The sequence below is a fragment of the Manacus candei genome, unplaced genomic scaffold (genome assembly GCF_025592945.1).
Source record: "Manacus candei isolate 608988 ecotype Guabito, Panama unplaced genomic scaffold, ASM2559294v1 h1tg000056l, whole genome shotgun sequence".
Classification (NCBI taxonomy): Eukaryota; Metazoa; Chordata; class Aves; order Passeriformes; family Pipridae; genus Manacus; species Manacus candei.
This window is the reverse complement of record NW_026138104.1, coordinates 8325213-8349072: the sequence shown is the minus strand read 5'-3', so window position 1 is coordinate 8349072 and position 23860 is coordinate 8325213. Positions and strand designations below refer to the sequence as shown.

Here is a 23860-nt window from a genome sequence, read left to right as displayed (position 1 = left end):
ATTGTGTGCCTCCCTGTTCTACAAATTCTGTGGCTGAAATAACCTGAAAAGGAATGTGGTAGTACTGGATAATTACTGTGAGAGGAATGTGTCTGGGACTTCAAAGCAGGCTTCTAGAAGGGTACTGAATATACTCTATAAACGAGCGGTGGAAGGGGATGGAGTTGCAGGTTTGACTGGCTGGTGAATCATTTAGTTTTAGTGTGAGTTAGAAATACTGAGCCTTTCATTATCTGAACTGCAGCATTCTCAAATTTTGCATCTTGTTAACTGCTAGCAAGTAGCCACCAACAGTGTACCTGTATTTCATTACAAACTGGAACTCACTGATGTATATAACCAATTAAAATCTACATATAGTCTTTTATAGTAAACTGGTGTCATATGTACAATTCCAGTTGCTTCTGTTGTTAAACAGCCAGGGAAGCGTTCAAACCATCTCTCTTCACAGGAGTTTACCAGCCCCTGTGCATGCATGCTCTGTTTATTAGTGTAAACAAGTGAAATTTGGAACAACTTCAGTTCTCATACACTGATTTATATTTATTCTCATTGTGGCCTTTGTGCATCGACATGTAAACATCTTCCCCATCCCCCACAATCAACAGCCCCCCACTAAAACAATTGTACAGCACAGTTTGATTTGCTCCGAATTGCATTGCTTCCTGCAGTAAAACACTTTAAACCTTTGTTTTTTTAAAAAAAAAAAAAAAAAAAAAGGTTTTTTTAAAAAAATAATTTTTGGTAGCCTGTGTTGGAAGCAAATAACTTTTGAAATAAATGTAGGCACAGTCTGGTAAGTAGCTGCCAGGATGAGTGGAAGGAGTTGTCTCACTTGTCTCGCATGAGAACCATTTCTGTCAGGTGGACGAGGGCTTCCCTCTCGGGGGACGGCCGCAGTTTGCGGATCTCTCGCGTGGCCGCGTGGCAGTAGCGCTGGGCGAGGTAGGTTGTCTGCTGCACACCATCACTCTGAGGGGGAAAGACAGTGAGAGGAAATGGGTAAGTGATCAGCCTCTCTCCTGCCTTTTGTCTCTCCCACTGTACAGGGGTTGTAAGGTCAGTCAGTACCCTGAACGCTTAATTATATTGTGCAGGGGAAAGGAAGAGGATTCGTTCTGTATTCATGGAATCCTACATACCTTCCCCAAAGGGTCAAAATACTAAAACATCCATGCTAAATTTAAGTATACTTAAAAAACAGCACTGGTATTAATAATATATTAGAAACTAATGGTTTAACCCCTCCCCTCCTGCCCTAAGTAGGGATGTGCAAAAAAATGTGCTATTCTGGAAAAATAGGTATTAATTTTGCACAGACCATTATTCAGTCTTTTCAGACTAGCATCAATTAAAACTCATGGGGTGTGCACTGCAGTTACAAGACTGACTGGTAATGATGTGCCACTTACACCAGTTGTTGGATACAGCTACTCCTCAGCTGAAGGAACTGAGTTCATGCATGAGCTTTTTACTTTTATTATGTGGATTTTATGCTATGGGAGGGAAAAAAAGAAAAAAAAGCTCTTCAGTACCTATCATTTCTTCTAAAACACTGTGCCAGTAAGACAGCTGAAGAGTTCTAACTTGGCACTGTACATTGCATGCTACTTAGCAGATATATGACAACACACCCCTGCTATTTTACTTCGGAGACAATGAATTTCAGACCAACTTCAGTAGGGAAAGCAGAAATATTTGGTATCAGTCTTACCTGCAACACATATTTCCAAGCACGTTCAACATCTCCTGGCCTACTGAATCTCCTCATTATCATAGCATTCATTTCTGGAAACTAAGCACAAAGGGAGAAGGTTTTTGTACTGCTTTTGTTTTCCATGTAGCTGCCTGCCATGCTAAGGTCAAAACGACACCAAAGTACAGACCTCTTCCCCTGCCACTCTTGTTATTACGGGTATAGCTTTAGGTTCATACTTGCAGTCTGCATAGGACTGTAGTACAGCACAGCCCAAGCATTTAAACTTAAACTGTCTGGCTCTGCTGGCTGTAGCCAGTTGGTAGCAAAAGGTAGCATCTGCCATTTCATCATGTTGAGCAGATAATCTACTGTGGTAATTTCTGATGTGGCTACTCCCTGGAGTATAATCTGCTTCAGGTATTTTTTTATCACAAATGATGCTTAGTGTTGGCACAGCTCAAAGAAGCACCTCTTCCCCCCCCATGTACAACAGTGAACAAAAGAGGTTTGTTGTTTAGCTGTTATATCCACTTATAGTTTCTATTGTGCTGGTATTTTATATACACAGGCTCTGCCCTGTGGAAAGCTCAGGACTGATTTTTTTTTTTAATAAGAAAGAAATGGCAACTATAAGGTATTTTGTTTTCAGTCACACAGCATTTGTAGTTAGCAGTTCATGCTCAATTCCCTACAAATCAAGTAGGTAACTCAAGTCAGTTGTGTGAGAAAATCGCATTACTTATCTAAACACGCAGGCTCTTTCTTCAGATAGCCTAGAAACAGAAAAACCTGGTGCTTACTAAAACTAAGGTCACAATTCAAGGCACCTACTCTGCAGAAAAATTCTTTTTAAAGGAAAGAGGTCTTGGTTCATCTTGTTTGAAAGGATTAGAGTCAAAGAAAGATGATTTTATTGCCGTACACTTGTAAACAACAATCCACTTTCCCAGCACACCTTTGGTCCTGAAGCTGCAGCTCCACAACCTTGTTCGGGTAGAAACGCAGCATCCCTAAATGTTGTTACATTTCCTTACTACTCATATGAAGTCTTCTTGGAGATGCATTTAGAAGTTTATTGGTGACTCATACATGTATACAGGATCACTTTTTATATTTAAGCACTAAAGGATAAGAAAATCTCCAAACCTATAAGGCAAAGCTGTTATTAGCCACTCTGCAGATTTAGCAGACAGTGTATAAGCACTGGACAGGAATGCTTATAATAAAAATAAACCCTCATTCTTCAGCTGTACTAGTTTAAGAAGGGCTTTAGAATTAGCATATACTAGTGTATTTCATTAAGAAATAAATGGGGTGGGGGTTTTTTTAACCGAGTGAACTAACTTTAAATACTGAATAAATAGGTATCACATCAAGCTAAACATTTTTATTTTCTGTAAAGGCCTCTCCTTAATACTCTAATGCACAAAGATGTATTTCAGAGGGAGGGGAGAGAATGAGAAGAAAAGGCAGCTGTCACTAAAGATCCAGAGCATGTTAAAAACTAAAGAATGTTTTTCAGAAGACAACTCGGGGATAACCAGCTATATGAAGGGGTCTGCAGGATAGTAGTAATATTAATTTGAAGAGAAAAGACAGCCTATAATTAACAATTACATTTTGGACTGTCTTCAAGTCCTGGCTCAGGAATTTTTATTTCCAGATACAAATAGATGAAACATCTTTCAGAAGCAGCAAAGACAAGTGTCTGTTAAAGCTCCACGTTTTTTTAGCACTTATGCCTTGTTTATATATCTGTTAAGTCTGTAGTGCTGTTCTTCCAGTTTCTTGAAAACAGCAAAAAATTTTCAGCAGAGAAAATTAAGTTAATGTGGAAAACTTTGTAAGATGGTCGAGTTATCTTTCAATGCAAAAATATATGCTTCCCATCTATCAAAAATATGAGAAAAAAACATTTAAAATTGACCTACAAAGAGCAAGATTTTAAAACAGAACTGACAGATTTTCTTTTCTTCTATTTTTATATTATGAACTAATTTATCTTATAAAGCTAATTAAAAGATAGGTGAATTTGAAAGTCAGAGACAGAAAACCCAAACAAATTAATAATAGTTTTAAATTAAAAAATTGGAATATTCAACACCCACAAGACAATCAGTGTCACCCATTCTCTGCCAAAATCAAGAGTATTTGCAGTATGTTGTTTCTCTCTGTAACTTTAGCACACACAAAACCAAACTGATTCACAATTGCATCCTCTTTCTCTGCTTGAGTCTCTCACTGTTCTTTAGATGACTCCAGTTGCTGATGACTAACAGTTCTGAAATAATGATTCAAGAACATGCTTGTGAAACCCCCAGATGATTACGTGGGGAGGGACTGAGAATATGGAGAAAATTGTTCTCAATGTGCATTCGTCTGCATTGTTAACTGGCCCATACTCTGTGCTTTCCTGTCTTTTCTGAGTTATGGATCTTTGTAAATGCCCTAGGTATAAGGAAGCAAACACGTTCTTATGTTCCACCTCGCCCCACTCCAGGCTCTTTTAAGAAAGAGGGGGAAGTAAATGTCAAAGTTGTTGAGGGTTTGTGTTTTTTTTTAAATGATTTAAAACTTTTCCCATGTCAAGCTCTCAGCAGTTCCACTGAGAGATCATAGACTAGAGCTCTGCTGGAATTAGATGTGCCAGTTTTTGTATGATGCTGTGAAGTTTGGTAGGAGGGACCACTTTTTAAGTCTCAAATCTTCTTTCCTCTGGTGAACCAGAAACTTGAGCAAGGCACATTAAACCAGTTTCTTCCCCATTTATGGATTAGCACCAATTTTAATGTTTCTTTTGGTGCTGCTTGCACTCCTGTTTTCCTTGAACTCCAAATAATTTTTAAGGCACTAAAAATCTTGACCCATTTTAAACTTGTTTTATTTATGACACTCCTTCTCTTATCCAGCCTTCAGAAGGGAAAGCTCCCCACATTTGTAACTGGATAATACTTGAAGACAAAGAGATGAAGATATCAAATCCAGTAAATAGAGGTACCCACCTAAAAGCTAGGCAGGGATTTCAGTTCTTGGCCCCAGGATGGATACAAAGCCCAGAACCCGGCAAAAAAGCCTACATACACAGTCAAGCCTGGGAAGAACAAGATGTCTCAGGAGAGAACATGAGCAAGAAGCTACTTAGGAATAACCTAAATAAAACATGCAGATACTCTGTGAGTACCTGCAAGGGCCTAATAGAAAGAGGAGCTGTGCAGGAAGGTGATTCTCAGTCTGTCAGAACATGTGTGCACACAGAATCCATCTGATCCTGAATGCACAGATTTTTCACACGGGCCCAGGCCCCGCTTAATGCGGATGCTGTAGCCTTGATGTGTTTGAGCTGGACCTGGGTGTGTGCTGTGAGGAGCAGTTTACACTTTCTGTTTTGAGGAAGCAGATACCTGTTGACTTACCTGTCGACAAGCAAACAAGACGGGGCCTGTGGCCAATCCAAGCTTGAGATCTGCTGCTGTTGGTTTCCCCAGACGGTCGGCACATGATGTAAAATCCAGCACGTCATCTATTAGCTGGGAAAAAAAATAAATATAAGGATTATTTAGAAACTTCCTTTTTAAAAATGGGAACTAAATACAGAATAATACTTGTTAAAGAGAAGATTTGCAGAAAGGATTAAGACAGCCCACTTTGATTTCTAAAGCAGTTTGGAGAATTTTAGACTTTAGATTCCTTTTAGTTCAATAAAAGCACTACCTGAAAAGCTATGCCAACATTTTTTCCATACTGATACGCAATCTCATGAACTTTGGGATCAGGGCAGCCTAGTATTGAAACCTGAAAAGACAAAAAAACCCAAGTAAATAGAAAGCTTTAGTTAGCATGCACTTTTAGTCCCTCACCATAGGTGTGACATAGCCAGCACAGGCAGGAGGGATCTGGGAAAGGAAAAAAAAAAAAAGCTGACTCAGGGGCACATTCTTGCTTATCTCTGTTCATGGAGACACACAATGAACCAAGCTTACTAGAAAACAAGGCTGAAAAGCAGTGTGATATTAAAACTATATTCAAGTCTGGTCTGGAAAGAGATTAGCTTTATTAAATATTTATTATACTTAAAAATTATAATGCAGGGATAAAGAGAGGAGATGTGGATGCACTGCACATGCAGGCTAGTGGTTGTACACAGTCCAGTGACAGGGAAATTAAATTTATTACATACATAAATCAGCTAGGGGACAATTGGAGGTCAGACAACAGATAAATGGACATTACATGTCTCATAAAAGATCACAAAGCTGGACATGTTGAACCTAGTACAGGGGCAGTTGAGATAAGGAAGATTATTTTCAAGGTGATGTTAACTGTAACTGACTTGCTCAGGAAGATGAGTTAATTAGTTTGCAGGCAAAGGTACTGAGGGATAATTAGTGGAAAGAAAAGACAGCATACCAAGCTGGCAAAAGTATCACTAAACTGAGACAAACGAAACATTTTAATTGAGTACAGATAAAGAAATCAACTATCTGAGAGACAGAAATAAACTGAATAAATTCCACAAAACTAAAATACGGGACATAAATTAAGGTTTGAGAATTAATATCTTGCCTCAAAGTAAGGCCACTTATGCTTTTGCATTTAAGCATTGAGTATACACTTCACAAAATCAAGTTGGTTATATTTAAATACTCAGATTTGTTTCATCCTTCAATAAAGCAATTAGGAACAGGGGGCAAAAATCCATCCTGGTTTATTGCAGGCATTCCAAATCTGCTGTGACTAATGAAAGGAGTGAAAATACATTTTACTTAACGTAAGACTAAAAATATATGCTGGGAAAGCCACACTATACATATATATACATATATATACACACATATATATATATATATAACCAAAATATATTTAAATTCCTCTTTAAGACTATGTAAAAAAAAGATCATAAAAAAAACCCAACCCCACCCCAAATTAGAAGGAAGTCTAGTAGTAGCTTAGAAGGTGAACATGAAGAGGGAAATAAGAAACAACATTATATTCTAATAAATGTGATGGCACAAGATTAGAGATTATTTCATGCATCAGTGCACTTCATAACTGAGCATCAGAACACCTCCCACTCATAACCTGCATCCATGGATAATAACTAAAACCCAGAGGAATCTGGATGCCTAAGGCATTAACAGCATCTCACATTTCCCAATTTTATTTAAAAGAGGAGGACAGTATAGCAGGAAAACAGTACTACTTATGTCTAATAATCATACAAAATCCTGAAGGCTATTAAACAGAGTGAACTGCAAATATGAGATATTTAAATAGATGTTGCTAGAGACTATCAAACTAGAATATTTTGCCCTTTTATCCTCCTTTTGGTACTTGTCTCTTAAACAGTGGTATTTGCCCCAGAGATCTAACATATACTGCTGTACCATGCCTAGCAAACTTCTGGTTGCTTCTGGAATATAAATCACATAATATCCACAAGGCAGGGGGACTGCATCTACCCTGTTTCAATAAAATCTTTACCTACCACCACATTTCATCTCATGTGGAGGAGTAAAATATGGATTTCAGTAGAACAAAATCCTGGTGAATGAATGGCAAAGGATCAGAAGGGGCACTAGTTGGCAGAGGCGGAGAGGAAGTGCCGTGTAAAGAGAGGAGCTTCCTCATTTAATTTGAAAGCTCAGGAAGAACAGAGCTACTCCTGTTGGTGGACAGTTTTCAAGGGACACAGATATCACCTATACAAAGAATCCTGTCAGTGTATGTACATGCAAAAAACAACTCTTAGATACAAAATATAACACAAGAAATATTCATCAATGCACAATTAACTCTTGCATCTTTGCAAGAGAAGACTGCCATAGCTCCTGTTCAGGTTATGAACATTTCTTGTTCATATACAAAAAGAAGGACAAACAGAAAGACAAAATCCAGGAGATTGATTTGCCAGTCATCCTCAAGTGAGCAACCCTCTAATCATGACCATAAACCTGCAACATGGCTGGGTCATGTCTACCAGGGAGTTCCTTCAGGATGCAATTTCTCAAAATGCTCTTGTAGATTATTGCCCCCACCTGGACACTCACCAGGATGCAGCCAGGCAGCTTGTCAATCCCAGATGAAGTTTAACTGAAGCCATACTGGGATAATAGCATGCATTTGCAAATACAAATCAGGGTAACCAAGTCAATGCAATGACATGTTTAAATTATAAAGCTCATCCCTTAAAAACATTCTGTAGCTCCCCAATAGATATGACTTGTTGATGACAAATTTAATCTTGTAAGAATTCAGACCTGTCCTCCACTAAATCATGATGAAAAATCCTAATACCAGGTGGAACAAATTCTTTAGAAATGTTCTCTAAATTCAATAAAGCAAGTCAAATCTGCTCAGTATTATTTCAAACACACTTTTTGCAATAAAAAGTTGTTTCTAGTATGTTATATGAGAGACTGTGAATCAATCTTGCCTCTTTACTAAATTTTACATCTGTAAAATATATAATCAGCTCTGGGTAGATAGGTCCTGCTCTGATATTTAATATGTGACAATATGGCAGCTGGTGTTGAAAGCACTTGCACATTTCTACCAGTGCCCTGCAGGTCACGGAGGAAAACCTGCTGCTGTGCCAGGATATGTTTGTATAAACAGTACAAGAGATGTTTGTTCTTGCACTCCTAGATTTCTGAAAAGGAAAAGGCTCTAAAATCTTCCCCTTTTCGAGACTTTCTCCTCTGTGCCCATCACTAGAAGCAGTCAGGTTCCTGCCTTCTCATTCATGGCTCATCCACTGCTGTTCTTCTAGACAGGAGAGCTGTTCCTTCTTTCCAGTAGAATCACAGAATAGTTTAGGCTGGAGGGGAGCTCTGAAAGTTATTTGGTCCAGTCGTCTGCTCAAAGCACTCTACTTCACAGTTAGATCAGGTTTCTCAGGGCTGTGCCCAGTTGACTTCTGAGCAACTCCAAGGATGAAAAATCCCACACTCTGTCTGGGCGACCTGTTGCAGTGTTTGACCAACCTCATGGAGAAATTTTTCCTAAGAGCCGACTGAATTTTTCCATGAACTTGTCCTTTCACTGCACATCTCTCCATCCTCTCTGTGCCCTCCAATTACAAGGCTGGAGGATTCCCCCTTTGCCTTCTCTGCTCCAGACTAAAACCAGCTCTTGGCATATCATCTGCTCCAGTCCCTGCCATCACGGTGGCCCTTCACTGAACTCACTCCACAGTGTCCATGACTGTCCTGGAAGAGGGAGCCCAGCCCTGTGGTCTCACACATGCTGGACAGAGAACAGTCCCTGCCTGCCCTGGATGTGCTGGCCATGCTGTCCCTCCCTGCTGCGGGCACATCCTTACTTCCTCCAGGATCTTCAAATCCCTTCTCGTAACTGCTCCTACCAAGGGGGTGGTGAGGGCCTCCTGGGAGAGGGAGATGACTACCCAGCAGAAACCCCCACACACTGCAGACAACTATCTTGTCCTGAACCTGCATTTTCATGCATTCGACCTTTTCTCAAGTAACTAACATTTTAACATGCTAACCAAATACCTGTTTATGAAGAATTGTACCTTTACAGAAATGAAGATTACCTGGATATCTGTGAGACATTTATTCTAATCTTTTTCATAGCAAAAATTATAAAGAAGAAATATCCCCAAAGGACTGACTGTATTTTAAATAATAAGGAAATTTACTGGCTGACTGTAATATCTGATACTACTGATGCTATTACCCTACATCTGTCATTGGCCATTATTGCAGTCTGTGTGCTTAACTGGGCTAGGGGGACCAATTCTGCTGGTGGGGATCAGAGGTCTTATTTTCTTAGACATCAGTTCCACGCTGTTGTAGGTTTTCTAATGGAGCCCTGTGCACACACTAAACGATGAACTAGTTACAGCAGGAGCTCACAGGTAGATCCAGAGCTGCAGACTATTTGTTTTCTTCGGTCCCTAAGGCAGACCTTCCACACACAGCCTTGCCTCACACAAGGAGGCTGCATGCTTTCTCCTAATACAGAAATCAAGAATGTCAAGTGCAACTTTCCACTTATCTCAAAGCAAGCATGATTTAATCCCTCTTCTGAAAGTATGCTGTGCAAAATATAAACGGCCTTAGGAATTCACATTATAGCAGGGTAAAAAAAGAAAGAGAACCTGCTTAAGTTATTTTGCCATCTCCAGCTTGCCTGATGACTAAACAGAAATTCCACTTCAGCTTTATTGTTTCTGAATTCTTGAACCAAAGTCACCTCTCGTGTTTCTTTGAAAAATGCCTTTCAGTAACTAAGGCTTCAATGACCGTCTGGGCCATCTGCCACCATTTCCTTTTGCAATTTATTACTTTGACTGAAACTTTGTAACGTTCTGCCATGCAGAAATAAACTGGAGACTGGGATGGCTCTAACATCTTGAACAGACTATTCTGTCTATAAAAAAAGTATTTTGCTAACTTAAAGGACTTTGATTTAAACGCAGTAATGCTTTGGCAGTGCAGAAGGTATCTAATACAGTGAACTAGACTGGTGTTGACAGACTCTATAATCTTGCTTAGACATTCTTCCAGGAATACTCTACTCTTCCGTCTCTAAGAATGTAGAATGCTAAGATGCCATCTGAACTTGTTTGACATCTTCTTTCCAGTTAATACTTTTATTTTATTTATGCACAGCAACAAATCAGTTTTTCCATATCATTAACAGGAACTGAACTGCTTTTAATGGCACACTAGCCTGGTAGTAACTGATGTTCTGAAAACCAATAATCTCTTTCCTTAGCTTTGTCCCTAAAAACAAAATATGAATACTCTTGATTCCCTAACTGAATTTCAAGCTAGAACTGATGATCTGGATAATTTTCACTACAGAAAACAGATCTCCATTCTGATTCCATCCATTTACTTAGTAGTCAAAGTCATCTGAACAAAAATGTGTCAAAACCCAAACACACCAAAAAACCTCCAAATCTCAAACAAAAAAAAATTCCCTTTTCACTGCTATCAATGGACCTCTCCTAATCCATGCAGAAAGAAACTGATGGAGACATACATATACAGCTCATTACTGCTCTGTGCAGTAAGTATGGTTTTGCCATGAAGACAGTCCTCTCACTCGGCTTTCCTTTATAACACAAATCTTACAGCACATAAAATTCCAGCAATTCAGCAATGAAACAACTCAGACCAGCCACTAGAAGAAAAGCAGCCAAACACCACCCCCCCAGCATTACAGCCTCTATCTTGAGAGGAGTGCTTAAAGCCTTAACTCTTGCAAGTCAGGAAAAGGAAAAAGCTCAAATTAGCAAACTGAGAATCCACTCAGTGGGAAGGTGATTTCTTCTATCTGCAAAGATTATTTTAGAGAGACTGTCAAAGTGAACAGAAAAACATGTATATGTTTTTACTAGGATAGCAGAATAATGTGATGCTCTTTACAAGTCCAGGTGCCCACTGATATAAAAGAAGACTTGCAAAGAAAATTCTTGCCAGGGTCATACTGCCATTAATATGAACAATCCAAAAGATTTAATTTCTTTCCTCCAACTAGAATGAAAGACATTTTCCCTCCCTATAAAATCCATGTCTCTCATTCTGTGTGATCCTTTTGATACAAGCAATTTTCCACTGCTGTCTGTTGCACAAATGTACCAGTTCTCTGAGAACAAAACAAGATGATGAACATTAGCACAGATTTTTAGTCTAATTCTCTTAGAACTCCCTCTTGCTATGGAATACACCAGAATACACCAATCTACTGCCTTTAATTAAAAAAAATAAAACTCTCTTGGGGTAAGATTACTGCCCACCTTCTCCATTTTCTGCACTAAAACTAAACATGTATTTTTGAATAAGAACATAATCTTGAGTTGGATCTTTTTGTAATCAAGTAACAGAACTGAATTACAGATAGAATTGGATATAGCAATTGATAATTAAAACCCACAGACAAATCATGTACATGCTTCTGTTCTTTCACAATATGGTCTACAGTATAAACAATTAATTGTTTCTTCCCACTGTTATCATTTAAGGTCTCAATACCAATGAGTAGGGACAGATGCCAAAGATGACTTAAATCAAATTATAGGCTCAAGAATGATCAACTGAGATGAAAACTACTGCCTCAAGGTTGGAGAATTTCATAAATTAAAGGCTGCCACTGTGATCCTTATTTTGAGTCAAGTGAGGATAACAATAAATCCGTGTATGAATAAAAGAAAAGAAAAGAAAAAGTGCAAAACAATATTGGAGGCTACACAGCTGAATTGTGATAATATTCACAGTCTCAAACCCGTTCACATTCCGGCTGAATACCATTTAAAGGGTTTGCTTTGGAGGGTCTCCAGAGAAAACAGCAATAACTGGGAGTTTAACTGTGAAGCTCACAGTATGGTGTGTTAACTTGAGAAGAGACAGACGTACATACTGCTTTACAACTGTTTGCTATAAGACTCGCAGTCTTCTTAAAAGTCTTCTCGAGGTAGTGAGCAAATCTCTCATTCTCGTTTTCCTTGGAACCCAACTGGAGGAATTCACCTAAAAAGATGCACAGATGGGTGGTTTTATTTATGGGTTTACTGCTTAGGCAAGCAAACCTGAGGAATAAATAGAAAAAGACCTTACCACGCACCAGATCTTCAATCACCTGAGTTAGAACAGAGACGATAGTAGTATTTCCAATTCGGGCTAAAGCTACAGAAGCAGCTGAGAGGATGAAGTCACCAGCTAGAACAGCCTAAGAATAAAAAAACCAAAACAAACTCTTAAGTTTTTTCCAGTGTTAGTAGAGATGATACAACTTCCTTTATTTGGCAGATCTACTCACATCACGTAACTTTCCTGCATCAAGCACAAATATCTCATTGTAACAGAAAAACCAGAAGATCACCAAATATTGAAGTCAGAATAATTTTTGAATCTTATAGTGTTGTTTGTATTTTTCTATATAAGCTCTGTCCTCCCTGTATGCAATACCTGAACATGTGTTTGCCTATGAAGTTTTTTTTGAACACTAATTCTCTATTTGACCATTCTGTTGTGACTGCTACACCACGTGAACTCTGAATTGCCGTAAGTTCTGGTGCGTCAGCAGTGTATTTCCTTCCTTGCATTTTCTGATTAAGACCTTCCCTGTAATGTGCAATGAAGAAACACGACTCTCAAAAAAAATTTCCTGCTGACTGAAAACATTTTTGTTTTCACTACTGATCAGACTAATATACAGTGTTCAGGATGAGGTACAAGTTCAAGGTGTTCCAATAGCACTGCAGAGAATGGCATAGGGAATGTAAAATCAGTAAGAATCACAGAATGGGTCAGGCTAGAAGGGACTACACGGTCATCTGGTTCAACCTCCCTGCTCAAGCAGGGTCATCCTAGAGCACGTGGCACAGAACTGTGTCCAGACAGTTCCTGAATCTCTCCAGCGAGGGAGACTTCACAACCTCTCTGGGCAACCTGTTCCAGTGTGCAGTCACTGCACGGTAGAGAAGTTCTTCCTCATGTTCAGGTGGAACTTCCTGTGCATGTTTCTGCCCTGTGGCTCTTGTCCCATTGCTTGGCACCACTGAGCAGAGCCTGGCTCCATCCTCTGGACACCCTCCCTTCTGATACTTATAGACACTGATGAGGTCCCCTCTCAGTCATCTCTTCTTGAGGCTGAACAGGCCCAACACTACACACTACCATCACTCATTATCTAATGTTTTCAACAGTTCAGAAAAGGAACACACATTTGTCTCACCCACAAACTATGTACACCTCTTCATACTTTTTCCAGCATATCCCAAGACCTAGGGATAGTAACTTTACAAAACTCTAGGTGTTTGTGCTTTGCTGAAATTCAAAGGCAAGTCTTGCACTTATTAGCAAACTCACCTTCCTCTCTCCCCAGATTTGATTAAGTGTCCTTTTTCCTCTGCGAGAATTTGCATCATCAATAACATCATCATGAACTAGACTGGCTGTGTGGATCATCTCAGCAATTATGGCCACAGAGCGCTGGCTTGCTTGCACCTCCCTAAAATAAAAACCAAGAACTGTCAAACAATTAAATCAGTTACATATCGTGCAATACACTAAAAGAAATCCCTACTAAAACTAAGAAATGTTTTTCTGAAAACAGCTGTCGCAGCTTTTCTGTGGTCTGAACCCCATTTTCAAACCTGGAATTGGGAAGACAAGAGAAGTTAACATCACATTAATACAGTAAGTGCAGTAGGATGTTTCCATCCTTATTAAAGGCCTATTTCCACCTTGCTGCATTAACAGTACTGCAAAACTCCTTCGTTATTGACTCTAATCCCTCTAAATCCAGATTGCAATAAATAGCACAGCATCAAGGACGCTTGGTTTCAAGGAGATGGAAAACAGCAGAGAAAAGAATGCCAGGTACCTTTGTAGATGAGTTTAAAGTTTTCCTTATCTCTGTATTGCTCTACCTATTAACCAGCATCACAAACTCCAAAGCTAGATAACTCTACTAACCAGCAAGCTGGAGAGATCAGAAGGCACAGAAACCTGTATTCTACATCTGAAAGACATAACTCATGGATCTTATCCTTTATGTTATCTGATTACCTTAAAACCTCAGAGGTTCTTCAAAAGCCTAAGGACTTAACTGGAATTATACCTCAATCACTTTAGGACTGTAAACACCAGCTACCTAACACTTACTGTCCTAAACACCATCTACCTAACACTTACTGGAATTCAGCCTTTGGGATAATCTAACACTGATGAGTCAACTCTCAGTAGTTCACACCTACTTTATTTTTTAAACTAAGTGAAAAGAAGGTAATGGAACAACATAGAAGCAAATATCCAGGGAACAAGACTGGTAAAATTAGCATAAAGGAGCCTACCTAGCTCTCACCAAGGACCATCTACCCCAGTATCCAACTGCCACTGTCTTGTTCTGTACCATCTTTTTTTCTACCTCTTTTCATCACGGGTTACATGCAGGATCCCAGAAATGGCTGTCCCAGCCAGCTTTGTCTCACAGCTGTAACAAGTCCACATGGACACAAAACACCAACAAAACCCCAATAACAAAAAAAATCAACAAAAGAAAAAATTACTTCTGATATATAGATACCCTACTTCTAGTACACAGACAACACAGAAAATCACACTATTTTCCAGCAGAACAGAAAAAGAACTGAAACAAAAGACAATAATTCCAGCTCAGCTGTAGGGAATTTAAAACCTTCCTGCACTGCCTATGTCTATTAAAATGTAGTGATTAATCACAAAATGGAAGAACATCTTGCAGTGTGCTGACATAACACTGCATTCTGACACCTACCTCTACACAGAATTCTGCATTGCTGTCAGTGGGAGTTTTACATCCTGAACAATAGCAGGATGAATGCACAGCTCCCAGGCTCTGAAAATGTGGCTTTTACACAACAGAAAATAAGAGCTGGAAACCTTCATGGTGGTTTGAAGGCAAGTTTTACTGTGGAGTAATAATTTAGTCAAATGCTAGTTCAGTGTAAATAGTTTTCCAAAATAAACTATTCTTACTAAGTAGGAGAAAACTTACCTTCAAAAAACTGTAAAGGTCTCCAGCCTCTTTCATGCACTGGTCTCCTTTTGGGGATTCCCTTTTTCATTAATAATGTCAGCAGACTGGACTTCCTGCTGGGAAGCAGCAGTAAATGGCAACACTCAACCGACACACCAAAATCTTTCAGTAGTATGAAGACAGTACAAAACCAGATATTTCAAAAGCAGGTTTTGAAAAGTTCTGCACTTTAGTGCATGTCATCTCTGACAATGACTAAAAATGGCACAGGAATGCTAATGGTTCGTGTGTCTGGTTTCCAGAATGTTATATCAAATGTGATAATTTAATCTGAAAGCTTTTTTTAAACTACTATTTCCATAATGTCTCAACCAAGATTCTTTCCGTTGCTGGCAAAAAAAATCTGCAATAGTTTCCTACGAGCATCTTGTGAGAGTAATTCTGAATCAGAGCATGCCTATTTTAGGGGAAAACACACAAGAAAGAGGATCCTTCTCATTCCCTGCCATTTTTCATTCAGCTTTGCCTGCAAGACAAAAGCAAAAAGTGGCAGTAACTCAAGTCAATAGATAACTGGGCCCGCACTTACTCAGTCAGTGGAAAGATGCCATTTTTAGGTCATTCTCAAAGTAAAGACACCCCAAGATGATACGTACTCACACAATTTTTTTGTACAACTGTAAGTTTATCTTTTTACACATGCAATATATTAAATTTTAAGTCCTTGAGCATGTTCTGTTTTTCAGGAGGACCTCCCCTGCTTGATTCTGTGATAAGGTTCTATAGACTTACAGTACCTTGAGGTGTTTTTCATTACAGGACTTATTTCATGTACACTGAACAAGACCAAGGCTCAACTTATAGGTTAAAAAAAATCCAAACACATCTCTCCCTACAAATATCCCTCTTCAAAAAAGACAAAACCCCCACAAACAGTGAGGGGGGAACTCAAAATGATGCAAACCAGTATTCACACTGAAACAAAGAGCTTTACAATGTGTTTGCTAGTAAGTAAATATTTTGCCACTTTAAATATAGGAAATTGCAAGAGAACTTGCAAAAGAACTTGCAAAATTTCTGTGTTATAACCACATTTCTCCAAGTACATTTCTGCTGTTACGCCCCTGTGGCTGAAACAACCATTACAGAAACACAGTCTGTGACATGGAGGGTACTACAAACTAGGAGAAGCACAAATAATGTATGTGTTAGTATGGGAGCAAATTGCACAGCAGCTGAAAACCAGCAGAGTACAGGCTTCTGACAACCACCATCTGGGGGAGTGAAAGAGGACTAAGGTTGCTGGCAGGTCCTCATATCTTTAGGAAATATTATTCTATCGAATTTAGCCAGGTCATTACATAGAAATGTTTCTCACACTATTCTAATGAATTTACTTTCCTTTTCCCCCCCTATTTTCTCTCTTGAGATGTCTCTGTACTTCTTTGGTCCTTTCTTTTTTGTCTCTCTCATTTTGGTTGCAGAAATAGAAATAAAAACTCTTATTTGCAAACACCTTTGGAGAATACACTCTAAACAGAAACACTAGCTCCTGTCAAGCTAAGTGGTAATTCTGTGAAATTCTGCACACAGGTATGTGAAGAAATGTCGGTGGATGCGTGAAATTGAGGGTTTGTATGACCTCAGCTTAAACTATTTACAACAATTCTCACTCTCACACATAGCTTAGTTGCTATCAATAAGCAAAAAACCCCTGCCCAAGGGACTTGGACTTCTGGCACTAAGAACTTCAAGAGAAAACAAACAACATACCAACACAGAACAATTTGAGTGCTTCAGCCACTTATATTTTTGATAATAGTTCAGATAATTCTTTATTACAACTGTCATTTTCCTTATTATGACTACAATAAAGTGACCTCACTCTAGAAAAACAGTTAACTTGCTGAGGGTATTCTAATTACTTCACCTTCCTCAAATCTCAACAGAAATGATCATGTCACCTAACCTGTAAGCAGAGATATCTGGGCATTCCACTCCATTCTCTTGAGAAGTCTCAGTTACTCTGGTGGGACTCTGTGAAGACAAAGAGGTCTCTCTGCACTGCCTCCTAAGATCAGGACCTATAACCTTACTAAGCTGAGTCCTTTTATTGTAACAGCCAAACAAAGCAAAGTATTCCTTTTATACAAGTATAGCACAAAAGAAGAAAAAAAATAACCCCAACAAATGAAAGAGCAGGCAAAAGTATGCTGGGTCTAGCAAGTTATATGACAGTTCAGCATGGCAGCAAGATGAAGCAGAAGCTCAACATCAGTAACACAAACCCTAGAAGCGGGATAAAAAAAAGAAAAATGCTAGGGATGAACAGCACAGGATATTGGTTCACTCTGCAAGTCTACAGATACTGCAGTCAGTGTCTTTGACTACATGTGTGGGAACCAAAGCTTCAACAAAATAAAACAAGTCTGGGAGAAGAATCATATTAACTGAGGAAAAGAATAACAAAATACTTTAAGGGAAACGACAAGTTGAAAGAGGAAAAACATCTTAAAAAAGTGTTGTGAGAAGCAGAATGAAAGGCAAGTATTTTTCCCCTAGGGTCTACAGAGAGAGTAGCAGACTTACAAATACAGTGTTTCCTTCTCTACATATACAATTTTCCTTACAAACATTAATAAGTTGGAAGAACAATTCGTCACCTGGAAACAATGCTACTTTAAGAAACAACAATAATGAAACCAGTATCAGCGTGAACTGGAAGTATATATATATATATATATATATATATATATACAGAGCAGGTGTAACACAGCCTGCTTTGAGAAGGTTGAAAGCAAAAGAGAAGAAAATGCCCATAAAACTTCATTAGCTCACAGGAAGTGGGTATCCACAGTATGAACGTACATTCTTTGGGCATGGCCCAGCCAACTCTCAAAAAACATCGGTCATCACGCATGAACCAAAGAGCAGTACAGTGAAGACTTGTACCAAGTGTGATATTTAATTATGTGATATTAATTATGTGATATTTAAATATGTGATATTTAATTACAATCACAGGCTTAGAGAAATTGGCAAGAGGCAAAGAAGAGGAAGGTAAATACCCTGAGATTTCATTATATTTCTCTGGTGAAACATTTGTTCTCCCCACTCAGACTTTCATTTTAGAAGCAACATATCAGACATAGTGACTCAGTCTGGTTTATACAAGGAACATTCAGATTATCAAGGAGGCTTTTAAAACACCGAACTGCAACAGATGTACAAAAGCTGCCAAATGACACAAGCACGTATAAATCAGAGGACTTATGCTGAGGGCTGGCTACTGCAAAGCAAACACCTGCCCCAGGCATACGTGTCACTTGAACTCAGAGATCACACTTTCTCACTGGCATAGGGCAGGTCTCAAAACTGGTCTTGATGGTTTCGAGACACGTGGACAAAAATATGTCCTTGCACATATACATATGCCAGAAAACAGCAAATATGTTTTGAGCACAAAGGCAAATTCAGTCTTTCTACCACTATTTCTCTTTGATTCACTCTTCAACTCCCACGCTCTATGACATCAGTTCCAGCCTTCTCAGTATTGCAAGCATAATTTCGTTCATAAGCTCCTCATGCTACACACTAGAATGAGATAAAACTATTTTTTTACTGTTATTCTGACTAGAAAGATGCTCCAAAAACTCACTGCCCCAGCTGTTAAAAGTCTCCTAAGTTTCCATCCTCTTAGCAATAGAAGTCTTTGTCTTAATAGCTCTTTCACCCCGTTCCTGATATATTTGCAGACCACAAGTCTTCATTCTCCCTAATTATCTCTGCAGTTCATGCCTGAAGCTAGCTGGACTTCTTCTGAACACAGGGATCTGACACTGAATCTGGTGATTTTAGAAAGTGTTTTATACACTCCCATAGCTGAACTGGATATACTAGTGTTGACACACGCTAGGATAACTTTAAGATTTTTCATAGAGAAGGTGACTGCAAACCACAATGGAGTTATGCCCTAATGGGACACACATAAGCCTGCAAGCTCAAGCAGAAATTTTTGGTTTATTGTGCTTCCTTACATTTCAGCATGGATGGCTGATCATCAAGAATGGTTTTGTCATCAGAAAGTGCCATCCATCATTATGCTCCTGTTTTTCAGGTCAAGATCACTCACGAAAATATTAAGCCAATCAGTGCTGTGACAAAGGACATCCCTGAGGAGTTTCACAACCAACATTATTCCGTTTGCTGTCTCTAAGACAATGATATAGAGCAGTCCTGAATGGAGAACAGAATCAAACTGAAGCAAAGTTCACTAATCCTGGACAATGGTTTTGCAAAACAAGGGGAATTGGCACACATAGGACAGGACACTGCCAACTAGGTTTTGCTTTCTCCTTTGAAACTATATTCACATAGGAGGGGGTATTCAGGGAGAGGTACCATAAAACAGCAAAATATATGCCATGCTCTGAGGTAGTAATCAAGTCCAACAAGGCATTAAACTACTACTACAGGAAAGTTGATAGCAGAGCTCAGAGAAATCCCCTGTAACACTGACGAATTAGTCTAGAAATACTTCTGGAAAGGGACCAAAGATTTGCTATCTGAAATTCTATACAAGGCAAGACTGGAAGTGTAGCTGGAAGGCAGAGAACACTCCAGCCAACGTCTTTCCTCAAAATGCAAACACAGCAACTGATAGGAACGTGCGGAGAGAAGCATTTGCTGTGAGCCAGAGCAAGGAGTGGTAGAGAGTATAGGCGAGCACGATGTTCTGCTCAGTTAAAACTGCTTTCAAAAGACAAGCTCATAAGGATTACACCAGCTCTAAGCTTAGAATCTTACATTATAGTATAGAAACTTGCTCCTAGAGGGTGAAAAAACCCTCCTGGCTGTTTTGAACGTCTCACAGCTTTGAATATAATCATATCAATTGCTTAATGGCTTTTCTGCATAATTACTGAAAAAGCCTATGAGAGTCTGTTCTCGCAGCAAAGTTCTTACCTGTAACAAGAGCTTAATAGGAACAGGAATGGTTACAAATGAAAATACTTTTAAGGAAGTTAATTTAGTTTCTAATAAAGCATTTATGCAAGAAGCTAGAACTGACTAAAAGCCTTACAAATATCGTAATTTGGCAACATTATTTATCCATTACCAGTTACAAGTGCAGTCCACAATTTTATACATGGAAAAATGTAATAAATCCAGCAGTTCCTTTTGCACTGGTAACTACAAAAATATAGCTTCAAGATGGAACTTAAATTCAGGTTTTACTGAGGAGCGTTTTATTTTCATAAAGTTACTAGACATATTTTTTAGAAACACAAGAATTATAACTTTCAAGTATGATTAATAAATCTAAAAGTGACCAACTCACTTGGAATTATTATGGTGAATGTTGCAAGCCCGAGCCATTAGCACCACAATCATGGGTCGAAAAGCCTTTCCTTTCCCATCAAAGTAATAATCACACATTTCCTTAAGTTCTGCTGCAGAAACAAGTAATTCCTACATAAAGGACAAGAACGTTTCAGCATAGAAGTCACAAAGTCAATCTGTTTAGTGTAAGTAAAACAATATGTGTGTAAAAGGTTATTGCCTGCGTTCATTCCACCCAGTGTAAGCTGAAGTTGTTTTTAAAATTACTATGAGCAATCTGAAACATAAATGTATTTCATCACTGCAAATCAGGAGAAAAAAAATTGCATTCTGGTTCTATAAAATATCAGAAATGCTCCTTTTGCCTTCAGTTTAAGCTTCAGACATTTGTTCATAAACATAAATAATATTCTTTCAATAAGTGTCATCCAAGTTGATGGCTGGTATTAAAAACAATCATTGCGACATCCCAGAATAGTCACCAAAATCCCTTACCTTTTTAATATCTTCATAGAGATTCTTCAAGTCTTTTCTACCAAGTTGAAAAGGGTCTTGGTATTTTTCATCACTAACTGTCTTACTGCAGCTGCACAAGTGGGATGTACTTGTGTGATGAAACCTGGTGATAGTGTTTTTTAAGACAATAGTGTTGTTAAAAGCAAACTTTCCCTGATTCCTCAAATGGAAACATTTGAAAGCATTTCCTCCTCCTCCTCTTTCCTCACACAAGATGTAACCAAAGGACTAAAATAGATGACGGCATCAATACATTCTTTTCAGCCAGATAGTAAGGTGTAAGCACAGCACAGCTACATATTGGTGATCATAAATTTTTAGGAGCTGGCAAAGCGCCTTTGGCAAACAGGAACACCCTCCCCCCCAGCCTTAACAGATTACAGAAGTCTTCTGAGACACATAAAACTACATTTCTCTCAATGTACTCCTTTTGAAGACACTACAGGTAGTATAGCCTATGGTTGGAGATAAAGCCTTCATCTTCCCGTAATATAAGTATTCTCTTAATTTCTTCCCTCTCTTGTAAACTCCTGGAAAAATATTCCTGAACTGGATTTGAAATTTTCTCATTTGCACACCCAGCTACATTATAAATTAAATCAATACTTCCATGTAGCATGATGATGCTATGAATGTTCATCAGGAAAGGGGGGAAGCTCTACCTGTATGCATCAAGCGTACGCCTGATTTACTTTTTTTGTTTCCTGGAGTTGAAGTTTATGTTTCCTATTATATTTCCTTTTCCAAAGTGAACCATGTATATTCTCTTGCAGCATACCTGCTTTGCCTGCTACTCTCAAGGACAGAGGACTTGGATTCAGACTCAGCACCACAGCAACAGTCTACACAGAATTATCCAACTACGTATTAGAGTGAGCAAAGTTTATAGCTCACAGGTATAACTACTCAGTTCACCCAACAACTGTGTCTTTACCCATTACATAACAGTATGACTCTCCAACTTACCGCCAAAATACATTACATATTTTTGGAAACGACAAAGCTGAACTTCTTTGGGTAAAGTGACACATCTGTACAAAATAAAACCAGGGTTAATTTATTAGAGCTTTAAACTGACAGAAAACATTCACTATAAAAAACATGTATCTGTTCATCAGCACTACTCTATTTCTCCATTTTAACAACCCTGCATCAAAGGGAGTCTCATAATCTCCTTCCATATCACATGAGACATGAGTGATAACGAGAGAATGTGCCAACAGACACATTAAACTGACTCTTCCGCTCAGGAGTGTTGGACTTTCTCCCCTTGCAGGACCAGCCCAGGAGCCTTATCAGTTAAATTACCAAAACTGCTCTAATGAAACCTTGCTTTTGCACTTGTGCAAGGTGTAATTTTCCAGTGTTCCCTGTCTTGCAGATATATCTGGACTGCACTAGTCAAGGCACAGAGAAAAGGGCAAGAGCTATTTCAGTAAACCAGTACACTAACAGAAGAACATGTCCTTGTTTTTCCCTGAAGTAATTTCAATTCAGCTTGTTGCTTATGGTAATCTACACCTGCCTATCTCCCTGCTAGATGTCCAGAATCTAACTTCCAAACCTAGCAATGTCTCCAATGATCTCTGCCTGCAGACATAGCCCAGGAGCCTGAGGGAAGGCACAGTCCCAAGTACATGATGTCCAGCTGAGAAAGGGAGTACAGCTTTTGCTCTGCTCCTGGCAGTCGGGCCAGGGCGACCCAGCCCTGTCCTCCAACGCAGGCTGACTCAGGGGCCGTGCTGGGCTGAGCCAGCCTGAAATCACTGCAATCCACGTGTTCACCAAACTGTCTCCGGAAAAGCCTGCAAAAGAATACTCAAGAAGACCTAGGACTAGAGAACCTGCTTCTCAGGCCTCAGTGTCTCCTTGTTTGTAGATTTAAGTCTCTCCTTGGACAAAGGGAGCGAAACAAAAGCACTGTAATGGCTCAAGGACACCCTTTCATCCTCGCCTATGAAAAAAGGCCATGCAAGGACACAAGGGAAGTACAGAAACCCTAACACTCTGCAGCTCACTGCTGTGATTTGTGTCCAGCCCTACGGCTGAGACCTTTGTAAGTTGCTCTCTCGTACATCTCACCGTGTTCTGTTGTTAAAAAATAGCTGATCTCTTGCTAATCTGCCTTCGACGAGGGCACACACAGACTCCCTCCTTTACACCGCTGCTTAACACTGTATGGCTGGCTCATGCAAGATGCTGGACACATCAGCGAGAGCCCTTTACCGCGGGTCAGAACAGCCGTCTGGCCTTGTGAAGAAGCTGTAAACGAACGCAGCGAGAGAACTGCTCCCACTACGACTCACACACAAACGCGTTCAAAATCTCACACTAATGAGAACCGCTTTCCCTGCTCCCACCTAGAGAAGGCTCTGCGAGGTTCACCACACTAACCAACGCTGCCCCGAAAACCCTTAACCCAGTGTTTAACCTTGCACCGAGCACGCTCCTGCCCCTAGCAAGGACCCCCTGGCAGGGAATGGCCTCCGGGCCTTCGCCCTTCCCGCTCGGGAGGCTGCGGAACGGCGAAGGCGCGGCGGCCGCGGGGTGACGGCCCGGCCCCACGCCCCGCCCGGGCCCCCTGCCCCATTCATTCCATGACCTCCCGGCGCCCGCCGCACTCACCGCGCTGGGGGCCGGCGGGGCGCGGGGGCCGGGGCGCGGCACGGAGCCGAGCGGCGGCGCCCGGCGGGACGAGGCGCCGCACCGCCGCCACCACCAGCACCACCGCAAGGCCATGGTGTCCCCCAGCCCCGCCGCGCCGGCACCGCCTCTCGGCACCGCCGCGACCCGGACGCGGAAGCCCCGCCC

The 23860-nt window shown here is 39.9% G+C and overlaps 1 protein-coding gene across 2 annotated transcripts; it reads right to left on the bottom strand.

The window, feature by feature from the left end:
- Positions 1 to 517: 517 nt before the first annotated feature.
- On the bottom strand, positions 518 to 23820 carry PDSS1 (decaprenyl diphosphate synthase subunit 1). Of its 2 annotated transcripts, XM_051802476.1 has the most exons (11): positions 23675 to 23820; positions 22016 to 22080; positions 21029 to 21152; positions 20532 to 20662; positions 13540 to 13681; positions 12286 to 12397; positions 12089 to 12198; positions 5411 to 5491; positions 5113 to 5226; positions 1715 to 1795; positions 518 to 972 (listed from the first exon to the last, which is right to left on the bottom strand). In XM_051802476.1, the coding sequence occupies exons 1-11, from the start codon at positions 23786 to 23788 to the stop codon at positions 832 to 834; spliced, it is 1215 nt and encodes a 404-aa protein (XP_051658436.1). In that variant the 5' UTR covers positions 23789 to 23820; the 3' UTR covers positions 518 to 831. The 2 variants fall into 2 exon arrangements, with proteins under 2 accessions (XP_051658436.1, XP_051658437.1); XM_051802477.1 differs by lacking the exons at positions 20532 to 20662; positions 21029 to 21152; positions 22016 to 22080; positions 23675 to 23820 and adding an exon at positions 15209 to 15325.
- Between the last annotated feature and the right edge of the window lie 40 nt (positions 23821 to 23860).

Coding starts and splice junctions, on each gene's coding strand:
- PDSS1 (XM_051802476.1), bottom strand. CDS start 23,788: ATGGCCTTGCGGTGGTGCTGGTGGTGGCGGCGGTGCGGCGCCTCGTCC. Junction 13,682..20,531: donor ATTCACCATAATAATTCCAA/GTGAGTTGGTCA, acceptor TTTTTATTTTAG/GGAGGTGCAAGCAAGCCAGC. Junction 1,796..5,112: donor TCTTGTTTGCTTGTCGACAG/GTAAGTCAACAG, acceptor CTTTGTGCTTAG/TTTCCAGAAATGAATGCTAT.